This window comes from Pelmatolapia mariae, linkage group LG20, assembly GCF_036321145.2.
Source record: "Pelmatolapia mariae isolate MD_Pm_ZW linkage group LG20, Pm_UMD_F_2, whole genome shotgun sequence".
Classification (NCBI taxonomy): domain Eukaryota; kingdom Metazoa; phylum Chordata; class Actinopteri; order Cichliformes; family Cichlidae; genus Pelmatolapia; species Pelmatolapia mariae.
In genome coordinates this window covers 42,164,342-42,177,280 of record NC_086244.1, presented here as the reverse complement: position 1 = coordinate 42,177,280, position 12,939 = coordinate 42,164,342, and the positions used below count along the sequence as shown (strand labels likewise).

Genomic DNA, 12,939 nt, shown 5'->3' with positions numbered 1-12,939 from the left:
CATATTGATTACAGTACTGGATATCAGCAGGCGCTTTAGGAAGTAGGAATTAGTAGTATGTATGTCTGTGTCTTATAATCATTAAAATATAATTCATGGAAATAATTACATTTCTCAAATGCTCATTCACACTTAGCTTACATCTTACCTGTTGGGAGCTTATGCTGATTATTTGTCAGCCATACAAACAATTTGGCAAAGTGGCAGTTGCAAAGCCAGGGGTTGCCCTCCAAACGCACCATGTTAAGGGAGGGCAAAGGTTCCAGGACCCTGACATCCAGCCCTGTGAGACCATTCCTCTCCAGCTCCAATTCCCTCAAAGACGTCAACCCTGTAAAAACATCTCTGCCTACCATAGTTAGATAGGGATTGTCCCCTAGTCGTAGTTTAATCAGACTCCTTGATTCCTCAAATGTTCCTGAGGGGATTTCAGTCAGGTTATTGTTTCCCAAGTCCAAGAAGACTAATCTTGAAGAGGTGCTCAAGGTCCCTGGCTCCAGCTGGGAAAGGGAGTTATTCCTTAGGTCCAAATACACCAGATCTGTGTAAAGGACCAGGAAGTCAGAAGGGATCCATGGAATCCAGTTGTTGGATAGTAGGAGACGGCGGACGTCCAGAGGAATGGAATCTGGTACTCCAGTTAGACCTTGGCCAGAGCAGTTCACAGTGTGGTGGTCAGGACACAAACAGCTGGTTGGACAATTCTGGCCTCGTTTAAGCAAGGTGGAAAACAACAAGGCAAGGAAAGGCTTCAACCAGTTAATACATAGTAACATTGTCAAGGGGGTCTCAGCATTAATCATGAAACAGTGGGGTCAAAGGGTATTGACAGGAGGTTAAAATGCAGGTCAGACAGACAAATGGATAAACAGGTTACGAGCACAGAGGAGGAAGGGGAAGGAAAGGTTAAACACTGTTGGTCAAGCTGGCATCCGTCCGTGCTTTGCAGTGTGAATTGAAAAAAAAAAGTCGAAATGCCACGGAGTAGAAAAGGTATGCTGTATTCCAAGAGACCATGTAGTAAGCAGGCAGGATCAAGCAGGAGGCTGCTGGCTTTGAGGGAAGAGAGGGGAGGAGCAAAAGAGAGAGCATGCAAGAGAATCGGGAGGAGGGGGGATGTGAAAAGGGAACAGATTAACACAGTGGTAAATGGAAGCTAGCAAACCAGAAGCGATCAGGGTGGGGCTTGTAGGGGTGACATCTGACAGGGATCGTTTTGTGTGTATAAATCTGTGTATATTTAGACTACTGAGGACAGGCCTATATGCTTTCTTAATGTTTTTCAGGTAAAACAGCTGTCTGTGTCATCATTTGGGTCATTTGAAAAGAATACTAGTGTGAATTCCCACTGAAAGCCAACTAAAATCCTCTTTTCCAGACTGGCAGGCTCCAAGTGAAGATGGCATCATGAGCTGTGGCTCATGTCTGAGGCTTTAGCATATGTTCAGCCAACAAGAACATCCCACATACTCATATGTACCGGAATCAGGACATTTCAGCATCCCCTCTTTGGGAATCACAGTCAAACCATCCCCCGTGATCTTTTGCTTTATGTGTAAATACTCAGCATTATGGTAGGGATTTTTGATTTAAAAAGTAAAAGAAACCTGCCAGTGGGTGTTCCTTAACAGTTATTGCATATTCTGTGTAACAAATTAAGAAATAGACTAATACAAACACAAAATTACGTAACAAAATAATTATTTAATTATACATTGTAATAAAAATAAATTATAATTATAAATTATAATTATTACTGAAATACCATGCTTAACATAGAGGGACGGGAAATGCCATATTCTTCAATGACCACGTATTCTCAGTCCAACAGAGGGCGCTTTTCATTTACAGAAGGCAGAGAGGATGCCAGTTCATTTGAACTAACGTGCACTAAACAAGCTTATTCTGAAAGGGCACGCCACCATTTTCTAAGTGGTTTCAGTTTGCTGATGGTAACTCACAGAAGTAGTTAAAAAAAAAACGTTATGTTAACCATGGTTTCTCATTCAGTCATTTCTTACTGTGTTATCATGGTAAATGCTGGTTTCTGTGACCAGTGTTTTGTTATTCTTTCTGGTTCCCCAGACAGTCATGTCTCCATGTTTTTTCCTTTTTGTCCGTGTCAGGTTTGTATGGCAATATCCAAAAGCTCAATGAAATTATATGATCTATTTATCTATCTACTTATCTAGCTAGCTAGCTTTTCCGGTCCCAGGTTGCTGCTCGTGCGGTCGACCGGCCAGTCAGCTGAGCAGTTTTGCGTTCTTTTTCTAACTTTAATGCTCTTTTCGTTGTTGTATTTCGCCGTCTACTCTGTATATTTGTGTTCTCTTCCTTTTCCTCATTTTTGTGATTTTTCGGACTTGTTTTCGACAGTCTACATGAACCCAAGGCTCACCTACACCAGGGACTCCCTCATCCAGCTGCGGCCGCAGCTGCAGCCTGGCCTACGGCTTTTCTGCTCCGCTTCCACGGACTACTTTCCCAAAGAAATACTCCGTGCACACGGAAATCGAAAAACTCACAATAACAAGGTAACCGGGAGGGGATTAAAGAAGAGTGGGGTGAGAGCCAGACTAAAGAGGGAGACGCACAAACAACGAGCGCTCCCGTCCATTATCCTGGCTAATGTGCGGGCTCTCCGCTCCAAGCTGGACGAGCTGCAAGCCTGCGTCAACTACCTGCATGAGTACAGAACTGCCTCCATTCTGGCATCCACAGAATCGTGGTTAAACAACAGCGATGACGACAGCATGCTGCACATTGATGGCTTTTCACCTCCTCTTCGTATGGACAGAGACCGCAAACGCACCGGGAAGCAACATGGCACCGGCGTGTGTCTGTATGTAAACAACAGCTGGTGCTCTGCTCTACAGTTACTGTGAGGGAGAAGCTGTGCACTACAGACATCGAGCTTCTGGCTGTTTCCCTGCACCCCTACTACCTCCCCAGAGAATTCCCACAGTTTTTCATCATCGTGGTTTACATCCACCCCAGAGCTGATGCAGCTAAAGCCACAGAGTACTTCACCAACACTCTGTACAAACTGGAACAATTATCACCGGACTCTCCCAAGTTCATCCTGGGTGATTTCAACCACTGTTCCCCTGACAAGTTGCTTAAAGGATACCAACAGTATGTTACATGCAGCACACGTCAGGGGAAGACTCTGGATAAATGCTATGGCTCTGTACCAGATGCATTTAAAGCCCTCCCCCTCCCCCCTCTCGGCTCAGCAGACCACCACACCATCCTGCTGGCCCCTGCTTACACCCCAGTCATCAAGAGGATTAAAAAGGTCACCAAAAACATCAAGCAGTGGACAGAGGAAAGTATCTTCACCCTACAAGGATGTTTCGAAGCCACTGACTGGGACAGCCTTCTTTCTCCCTCTGATGACATCGACGAACAAGTCAACACGGTGACATCATACATCTCCTTCTGTGTTGACAACATTATCCCCTCAAAAACAGTCTCCATCTACCCCAACAACAAACCCTGGATCACCAAGGAGCTCAAGGAAATCCTTAATATAAAAAAAAAGGATTTTCTTCACCGGCTCTGCTCTGGATAAAAAGGAGGTCAACCGGGAGGTCAAGAGGGCCATAAAAATTGCTAAACTGGAGTATAAAAACACAGTTGAAATAAAATTCACCACAGGGGACCTCCACTCAGCCTGGCAGGGCCTCAAAACCATGGCCTCTGTGAATACTGTGGTCACCACCCCCAGAACCATCCAGGTGGAGGGCAGCAACCCCTCCTCCCTCCCTGACGACCTCAACGCTTTCTATACCAGGTTTGAGAAGGACAACATGGCCCAGCTTGAGGAGTCCAGATCCTCACTCAAACCTGGCAGCTCTGCACTCACCTTCAGGACTGAGGACGTGGTGAGAGCCCTCAGGAGGACCAGGGAGAGGAGCTCACCCGGCCCTGACAACATCAGCAGTCGAGTTCTGAGGCACTGTGCAGGACAACTAGGATGTGTGTCTATTTCAACACTCAATTGACAGTCACACCTTCCCCCAGCTGTGCAAACACTCCACAGTCATCCCCATCCCCAAAAGAAACAACCCAAAGTCTCTGAATGATCTTCGTCCTGTGGCCCTCACCTCCCTGGTGATGAAGGCCATGGAGAAGATCATAAAACAGCACATCGTAAGAGCAACTGACCCCCTGATGGACCCTCCAGTTTGCTTACCGTGCACGCAGAGGTGTCGATGATGCAAAACTCTTCATCTTGGACTCCATCCACAAACATCTGGAGCTCCCTGACTCCTCCGCCAGACTTCTGTTTGCTGATTTCTCATCAGCGTTCAACACTCTGCAGCCTCGTATCCTGGCCACTAAACTTTCCTCCTAATTCACCTGGATGATCAGCTAATCCTGTGGATATTGGACTTTTTGACCAACAGGACTCAGAAAGTTCGGGTCAACAACTCTCTTTCCGGTCTCCGTTCCACCTCCACGGGCTTCCCCAGGGCTGTGTGCTCTCCCCCCTGCTCTTCATCCTCTACACCGATGACTGCAGATCCACACAGCCCAACTGTCGCCTGGTGAAATATGCTGACGACACAGTTCTCCTGTCACTGCCGTCAGGCCCCTCACAACACCACGGGCCCGCTCTGCAGGAGTTTGTAGAGTGGTGTGACAGCTCCAAACTTGAATTGAACGTTAGCAAAACCAAAGAGATGGTGGTGACCTTCTCCAGTAGGCAGAGGGATCTGGCTGCTTCAGTCACCACCACCATGATCTTCTTTCCTGTCTTGATAACCAGTGATGGCAATAACGGCATTACAAGTAACAGCGTTACTAACGGCGTTACTTTTTTCAGCAACAAGTAATTTAACTAATTACTATTTCTATCGTTACAACGGCGTTACCGTTACTAACAAGAAAATGCGGTGCGGTCGCGTTACTATTTTTCAACAAACAGACGGTTGAAGCTGTGTTCAGCTTACCGCATCTTATATCAGTTGCACTGAAGTAGCTGTCTACGTAAGTAATCTGGGCGCTACAGCTTTAAGCAGCTGCGCGCGCTCCCGCTGACGGCAATCACTTTCTAGCAGACGATCACTTTTTAGCAAAACCAGAGTCATGATAAACAATATATATGCCGCGTTTTTCCTCAATAGTTTCGTCACATTTACTGTCTAAGGACAGCGCTAGCAAGCACTCTCTGCTTATGAGCAAAAAATAAAACAAAACAAAACAAAAAACACCCCTTTCGTCATGACATTTGGTTGTTTAGGAAGAGGGGGAAGTTTTAGGAGTGATGGCGAGAGAGAGAGAGAGAGAGAGGAAGACAGCAGAAAAAGAGAGAGAGCGAGTTTTGAGAGTGTGTAGTTAATGTTTTGTCTTGTGTAGTTAGTGTGTAGTGTTGTGGATGGTTTTGTGTTGTGTGTCAGAACAATGAGCTGTGATGTTCTCCTTTATAGTGGACAGAGATTTTTGGAGTGGCACAAATAATTTGTGGCATCTTATTGAATGCAGAACAGCTGATTGTTATGTAAACAGGTTGAAATGGTTATTTGAAAAAGGGTAAAAGGTAAATCGCTGCAAATAACTTTGTTGTTTGCAAAACTTGTGCATATGTGCACAATTTATATTTGCATTTAAAGTTATGAAATATGATTTATTAAACATGTTTGTTGTTGTTGTTACAGTAAAAAATATCACTTTTTCTACTTGGATTTTATGTTTTTGTCTGATTTTAGATCAATTGTGTTAATACAGTATGTCAAAATGAAAAGATAACTGTAAATTCAGACACGTGAGGTTGTGCTGAAAAGGATGACACCAAACAAGGCAAAGTAAATCGTTTTTAAAGGTGAAATGTAGAGGAAACATCAAAAGTAGTTAAAAATGGCCAATTATACCCTGGACCCCAGAGGGTTAAACGTTTTTTTTAAAGTAACGCAATAGTTACTTTTCAAATAATTAATTACTTTTAGAATCTTGTAACTCAGTTACTAACTTAGTTACTTTTTTGAAGAAGTAACTAGTAACTATAATTAATTACTTTTTCAAAGTCACTTGCCCAACACGGTTGATGACCCTCTGGAGCGTTGTCTTTTCCTGAGCAGTGAGGCTGGAATGCAGTACAGTACACTCTGACAGCATCTATATAAGGACACAAGCAGGTCCTTGAATAGTGTGCTGTGTAATTTTGATAGTTCCTTGTCCCATGTGTGTTATGTTCAGTCTAACTTCCCTTTGTGTTTAGTTTCAGCTGTGTTCCCAGATGTTTCCTCTTCCATCATTTTTTCCCTGTAGTTTCCAGGCTTTGTAGTCCTGGCTTTCTGCGCAGCTTTATTTTCTATATATTGTGAGTTCCTGCAATAAAGCAGTTTTTTTTTTTTCTGAAGACATCCATTGACAAAAACATTTAAAAAAGCAAGGAATAATATGACTTAATATATGTTGTGGCAAATCCACTTAGCCAGAAAAATGGATCAGACATCAGTTATAGAAACAATAGTCTTTATATGGGACTTCAAAAAAAGGGTGTACAACACATAAACTGACCGACATCAGAGCAACATATAATGGCTTCCCGAAAACTTTTCTTTCCTAGCTAAACATGAGTAACTTCCATCTCTGCAACAGAGGATTCTGGGAAATGAAGTCTTCTAATGAAAATACATATCAAATGCTCTTTTTTAGCAGAAAATTAAATCTATAATTAACAGCTTTCACTAAACATGTGGCTAACAATTAAATCAATTACAAAATAACCAAAATGCTGTTATCAAACAATAAACTGCAATAAAGTTACAACAATATAAACCAAATGATTAAGAAAAAAATGTTACAAAATACTATCATTAATTTCCAGATATAAAAAAAGAACAAATAGAACTCACAGCCAGTAGCGGTTTTAGATACGGGCGACACGGGCGGTTGTCCGGGGCGGCATCGTGGTGGGGGGCGGCATCACGGGCATCGGCAAAAAAAAAATAAAATTGCTCGTACTCCTGCTGCGCGACGTCATGCCAGCGCATACTGGGGATGGCATAGGCATGAATCGGTTTTCTACCGCCCATTTGCTGGGAGTAAGGGCGCCCTCCGTTTGCGAGGTGCGCCTGCTGCTTGCGGCACAGGGAGGAGAGGGCGGCGGGGGATTCTCTGGCTGGCTGGAGCAGCGTCTAATAACCAACTCGCAAAATAAAACAAAATAAAAACAAAACAACAAACACGAAAACAGCAGACATTATGATACAGACTTATAATTTGCACCAATGTTTTTCCTCGGTGCACCTGCTCGCTGCTGAAGTCAAAGTAAACTTTATTGTCATCTCCGCTACATACAGTCCAGTATATAGAGAGACGAGACGACGAGGCTCCAGTTACAGCAGTGCAAGTAAACGAACAATAAATATAAGAAGAGTAAGAAAATAAATATACACTTTAGGACCAGGGGTAATAACAATAACAATTTAAAATTTATATTTTATATTTTGATGATTTAATGTCTCATACAGAACCAGTGGAAAGGGGAGGGAGACCTGCTGTTTCCAAATAGAGCACATGTTGTAAATCCAAGCCCATTATGTATTCATGATTTGAATCCTGGGTTCAAAGCCATCAGGTCCTCAGTTTAGAAAAAAGAGAAAAGAAGAGGAGGAGAAATGAGCAAAAGATACAGGTAAGCAGATGTGTCATTGGATAATGGCAGGTCATGTATCCTGAAACAATCAGAATACTTTATTAATCCCTAAGGAAATAATGTGGATTACAGTTGCTAAAAGAAGAAATGGTAAAAATAGTAACAGTAACAGCCTAAACTCCAAACAATACATTATGTTACAGATTTTAATATTAATTAGTCATTGTCAATTGTTGACTTGTCCTGTTCTCATTGTATGACGAATTATGATGGCTGTTTGGTAGCCGTTTGCATACTATGTATACTCTCTCTCTCTCTTCATATCTGTGTGTGTATGTGTATGTTTCTCTTGTGAAATTCAGTATGGTTCCGACAAAATTTCTATGTTAATGTACAATCCTGTGTGTGTGTGTGGGGGGGGGGGGGGGGGGGGGGGGGGGGGGGGGGCGCCAGAGGGAGTCTTCGCCCAGGGCGCCAAACAGGCTAGGACCGCCACTGCTCACAGCCATTGCTTTCTGGAGGAAAGATTGCTTTGGATTCCACATAAATTATTTCCAAGGTCTACCCATGCTTTCCCACTGTTCTCTGCACTTCCTGTTTCTTGTCTGTCAAAATTTCAAAATAAACACTTTACACATTTCAGACAATAAAAAATAAAAATGGCTTCCATGGCTACTATTTGTCTTAATGAAATATAATCATACTCAGAGCAAAGAAAATCTGTTAACTGTCTATGTTTGACTTCTGTCTCTCTTTTGATTGGACCAAAATAAGGTCGTCTAAAAGGCTTAAGAAATGTTGCGTTGTGATGTTGTTCTGACCTCAACTTTGCGCTCTGCTACATCACTACTTGGAGAGGTGGCCATGACCAACCCCACTGGCCACCATTACGAGGTGACTGGGTCTGTTTAAGCAATTCATCTGTCACGGGTTGCTTAGAGGATCCACTCGCAGGACTCCTGAGTAGCGTTTTAACAGAGACGATTTTACTTACAGATCTTCACCAAGTGTATTTACAGACAGTGCGGGGATAGTGCTATATACAAGAAGTGAGGGGCAGGGTTCCAGGGAAAACGGGGGAATCACACACGCGCTCAGTTCAACCTCTCTCTCTCCGCTAGCGACCAGTCACTTCTTCCACACTCCACACGGGGAAACACGGGGACGGGTCCGGGGAATCTAGGAACACAGAAACACACGTTAATTCTCTGAGACAGAGGCACGGGAAACTTGAGCTCGACGTGTACTGACTAGAGTCTTCACAACAATCCAGCGCTGAACAGCTGACCTCCTCCCTCTAAAGTACCAGCTGATCTCTTCAGCACTGTAGCCAGGCTGACAAACAGTCAGAGCTCTACTGAGCCAACCATCCCTTTAACGTTAACTAGTAATGACTTCATGAACTTCTTCAGAAATAAAATTTTTATCATTAGAGAAAAAATTACCAATAATCATCCCACAGATGTAATATTATCTACAGCTACTTTTAGTACCATTGATGTTAAGTTAGACTCTTTTTCTCCAATTGATCTTTCTGAGTTAACTTCAATAATTAATTCCTCCAAACCATCAACGTGTCTTTTAGACCCCATTCCTACAACACTGCTCAAAGAAGTCCTGCCATTAATTAATTCTTCAATCTTAAATATAATCAACCTATCTCTAATAATCAGCTATGTACCACAGGCCTTCAAGGTGGCTGTAGTTAAACCCTTACTTAAAAAGCAATCTCTAGACCCAGCTGTCTTAGCTAATTATAGGCCAATCTCCAACCTTCCTTTCATATCAAACATCCTTGAAAGAGTAGTTGTCAAACAGCTAACAGATCATCTGCAGAGGAATGGCTTATTTGCAGAGTTTCAGTCAGGTTTCAGAGCTCATCACAGCACAGAAACAGCTTTAGTGAAGGTTACAAATGATCTTCTTATGGCCTCTGACAGTGGACTCATCTCTGTGCTTGTCCTGCTAGACCTCAGTGCAGCGTTCGATACTGTTGACCATAATATCCTATTAGCGCGATTAGAACATGCTGTAGGTATTACAGGTACTGTGCTGCAGTGGTTTGTATCATATCTATCTAACAGACTCCAATTTGTTCAAGTAAATGAAGAGTCCTCTTCACACACTAAGGTCTATTATGGTGTTCCTCAGGGTTCAGTGCTAGGACCAATTCTGTTTACATTATACATGCTTCCCCTAGGCGGCATCATTAGAAGACATAGCATAAATTTTCACTGCTATGCAGATGACACCCAGCTTTATCTGTCCATGAAACCAGGTAACACACACCAATTAGTTAAACTGCAGGAATGTCTTAAAGACATAAAGACCTGGATGGCCGCTAACTTTCTGCTTCTTAATTCAGATCAAACTGAGGTTATTGTACTCGGCCCTGAAAATCTTAGAAATATGGTATCTAACCAGATTCTTACTCTGGATGGCATTACCTTGGCCTCCAGTAACACTGTGAGGAACCTTGGAGTCATTTTTGACCAGGACATGTCCTTCAACGCACATATTAAACAAATATGTAAGACCGCTTTCTTCCATTTGCGCAACATCTCTAAAATTAGAAATATCCTGTCTCAGAGTGACGCTGAAAAACTAGTTCATGCCTTCATTACTTCCAGGCTGGACTACTGTAATTCTTTATTATCAGGATGTCCTAAAAACTCGCTGAAAAGCCTTCAGCTGATCCAAAATGCTGCAGCAAGAGTACTGACAGGGACTAGGAAGAGAGAGCATATTTCTCCTGTTTTGGCTTCCCTTCATTGGCTTCCTGTTAAATCCAGAATTGAATTCAAAATCCTGCTCCTCACTTACAAGGTCTTAAATAATCAGGCCCCATCTTATCTTAATGACCTTGTAGTACCATATCACCCTATTAGAGCACTTCGCTCTCGCTCTGCAGGTCTACTTGTTGTCCCTAGGGTATTTAAAAGTAGAATGGGAGGGAGAGCCTTCAGTTTTCAGGCCCCTCTTCTGTGGAACCAGCTTCCAGTTTGGATTCGGGAGACAGACACTATCTCTACTTTCAAGATCAGGCTTAAAACTTTCCTTTTTGCTAAAGCATATAGTTAGGGCTGGACCAGGTGACCCTGAATCCTCCCTTAGTTATGCTGCAATAGACGTAGGCTGCCGGGGATTCCCATGATGCACTGAGTTTTTCCTTTCCAGTCACCTTTCTCACTCACTATGTGTTAATAGACCTCTCTGCATCGAATCATATCTGTTATTAATCTCTGTCTCTCTTCCACAGCATGTCTTTATCCTGTTTTCCTTCTTTCACCCCAACCAATCACAGCAGATGGCCCCGCCCCTCCCTGAGCCTGGTTCTGCCGGAGGTTTCTTCCTGTTAAAAGGGAGTTTTTCCTTCCCACTGTCGCCAAAGTGCTTGCTCATAGGGGGTTATATGATATGATTGTTGGGTTTTTCTCTGTATTTAATATTGTGCTATCTACTGTACAATATAAAGCGCCTTGAGGCGATTTTTGTTGTGATTTGGCGCTATATAAATAAAATTGAATTGAATTGAATTGAATCTGATGAGGCCCAGGTGTTCCCAATCCAGGAAGGCAGGGACCGAGGGCGTGAACCCACCATGAGTTCCGCCCTGGCAAAACAGGGGAGAGAGGGAGAGAGGGGGAGCTAGAGGGAGAGAGGAGGGGAGAGAGAAGAAAAGGAGAGCTAGGAGTGGGGAGATTCTGATCAGCGCCTTGCCGATTCTGCAGGTCGTGACACCATCACCCATTTGCAAGTTGCAACATGCCACATGCCACTTCCACCTTGGCCCAGAATGTGGCGACATTGATTTTTTTATTGGGTCCATGAAGCAAGTGCCTGAATTAGTCTGCACTTGTCACTTTTTTTCAAACATCCAAATTACCAAGCAGCCTGAATTATTTGTAATTAGTGATTCAGAAAAATTCCACCTGTAGCTCACTGTGTGGCCTACACTTTTGTGTGGAGTTTGCATGTTCTCACGTTTTTGCTGGTTCTCTCCAGGTTGTGGTTAGGGTTAGGTTGCCTGGTGATTCTAAATTACCCATAAGTAAGAATAAGAGTGAGAATGGTTGTCTGTCTCTATGTGTCAGTCATGCATCAGATCGGCGACCTGTCCAGGGTATACCCCTCCTCTGCACTCTATGGTACTTGAGCTAGGCTCCAGCCCCCCCACAACCCTAATAAGGATAAGTGGAAGAAAATTGATGGTTTCAATTCAACTGTATTTATACAGTTCTCTCTTGTATAATTATTAAGAGAGAGTTTGTGTTACTATAAGCAATACTCATCTGTTCCTGGTTGTCTCCTCAGCAGGATGTGGAACAAAAGTAAGGACCTCAGTCACCATCTTTTAGGCTTCTGGGGCAAACCAGTGTGCCATTTAGGAGAGTGTAGGTTAACCTGTTTCTAGTATATGGCATCCAAGATAAATCATATATTATATATGTTGTTGAATTCTTTACAGGAATTCTTTTTACACATGTAAATATTTATTCTTTGTGTTATATTTTGACTTGGATTATTCCAGATACTCACCTGAGTCAGGTAAAGTATAAAAGAAAGCCCTTTGATAGGGGTTGGTGTCTGTTGATGTTTGTCAGCGTGTTTGCTCGCTTAACAAAGATCAGAAGTTAGTATTTAGAGGTTAGAAGTTATTCGAGCAGTATGCCTTACTGTTGGTGATGGCCAGATGATGCCTAATAAAGACTTGAAGCTTTCCATCCAGTTGGTTCAAGGGTTCATGCCTTGAGGCTTCGTGTGCACACAAATCTAGTGTGCACACAAGTCAACATCCGTATTGTCATTTCAGCTAACTGCCAAGCATAGAAATAAAAACCAATTAATTATTCATTTCATTTTGTGTGGTTAAGTAATAGAGGTCTATCAATGTCAAAAAAATTGTCAGAAAATGATAAATGGACAGCAGTAAATTTTGCTTATATCGCGCTTTTCTACTACAGCTGAGCCAAGCTAGAGTTTTAGAACTCTGGCATGCAGGCCATTTTTGCCCAGTCTTTTTTTATGGTGGAGTCATGAACACTGACCTTTAACTGAGGCAAGTTCAGTTAACTGCCTGCAGTTCTTTGGATATTGTTCTGATATTTTCTTTTGTAACGTCTTGGATGAGTTGTTGCTGCACTCTTGGGGTAATTTTGGTTGGCCGGCCACTCCTGGGAAGTTCAATGTTTTCGCGGTTAGTGGATAATGGCTCTCACTGTGATTCACTGGAGTTCCACAGCTTTAGAAATAGTTTTATAACCTTTGAGAGACCGAGAGATCTCAGTTACTTTGTTCCTGAATTTCCTTGGATCATAGCATGATGTCTGGCT

General features: G+C 42.8%; 1 protein-coding gene across 3 annotated transcripts in view; it reads right to left on the bottom strand.

Moving 5' to 3' along the window:
- The window catches only part of LOC134619587 (leucine-rich repeat-containing protein 38-like), a 30,456-nt gene extending 29,410 nt beyond the window's left edge, over positions 1 to 1,046 (bottom strand). For all 3 annotated transcript variants that reach the window (XR_010092014.1, XM_063465508.1, XM_063465507.1), the window contains exon 1: positions 149 to 1,046. Coding sequence is in view for 2 of the 3 variants with exons in the window: in XM_063465508.1 (XP_063321578.1) it covers positions 149 to 803 (655 nt within the window). In the remaining variant the exon portion in view is untranslated. The remainder of the gene's footprint in view (positions 1 to 148) is intronic.
- Between the last annotated feature and the right edge of the window lie 11,893 nt (positions 1,047 to 12,939).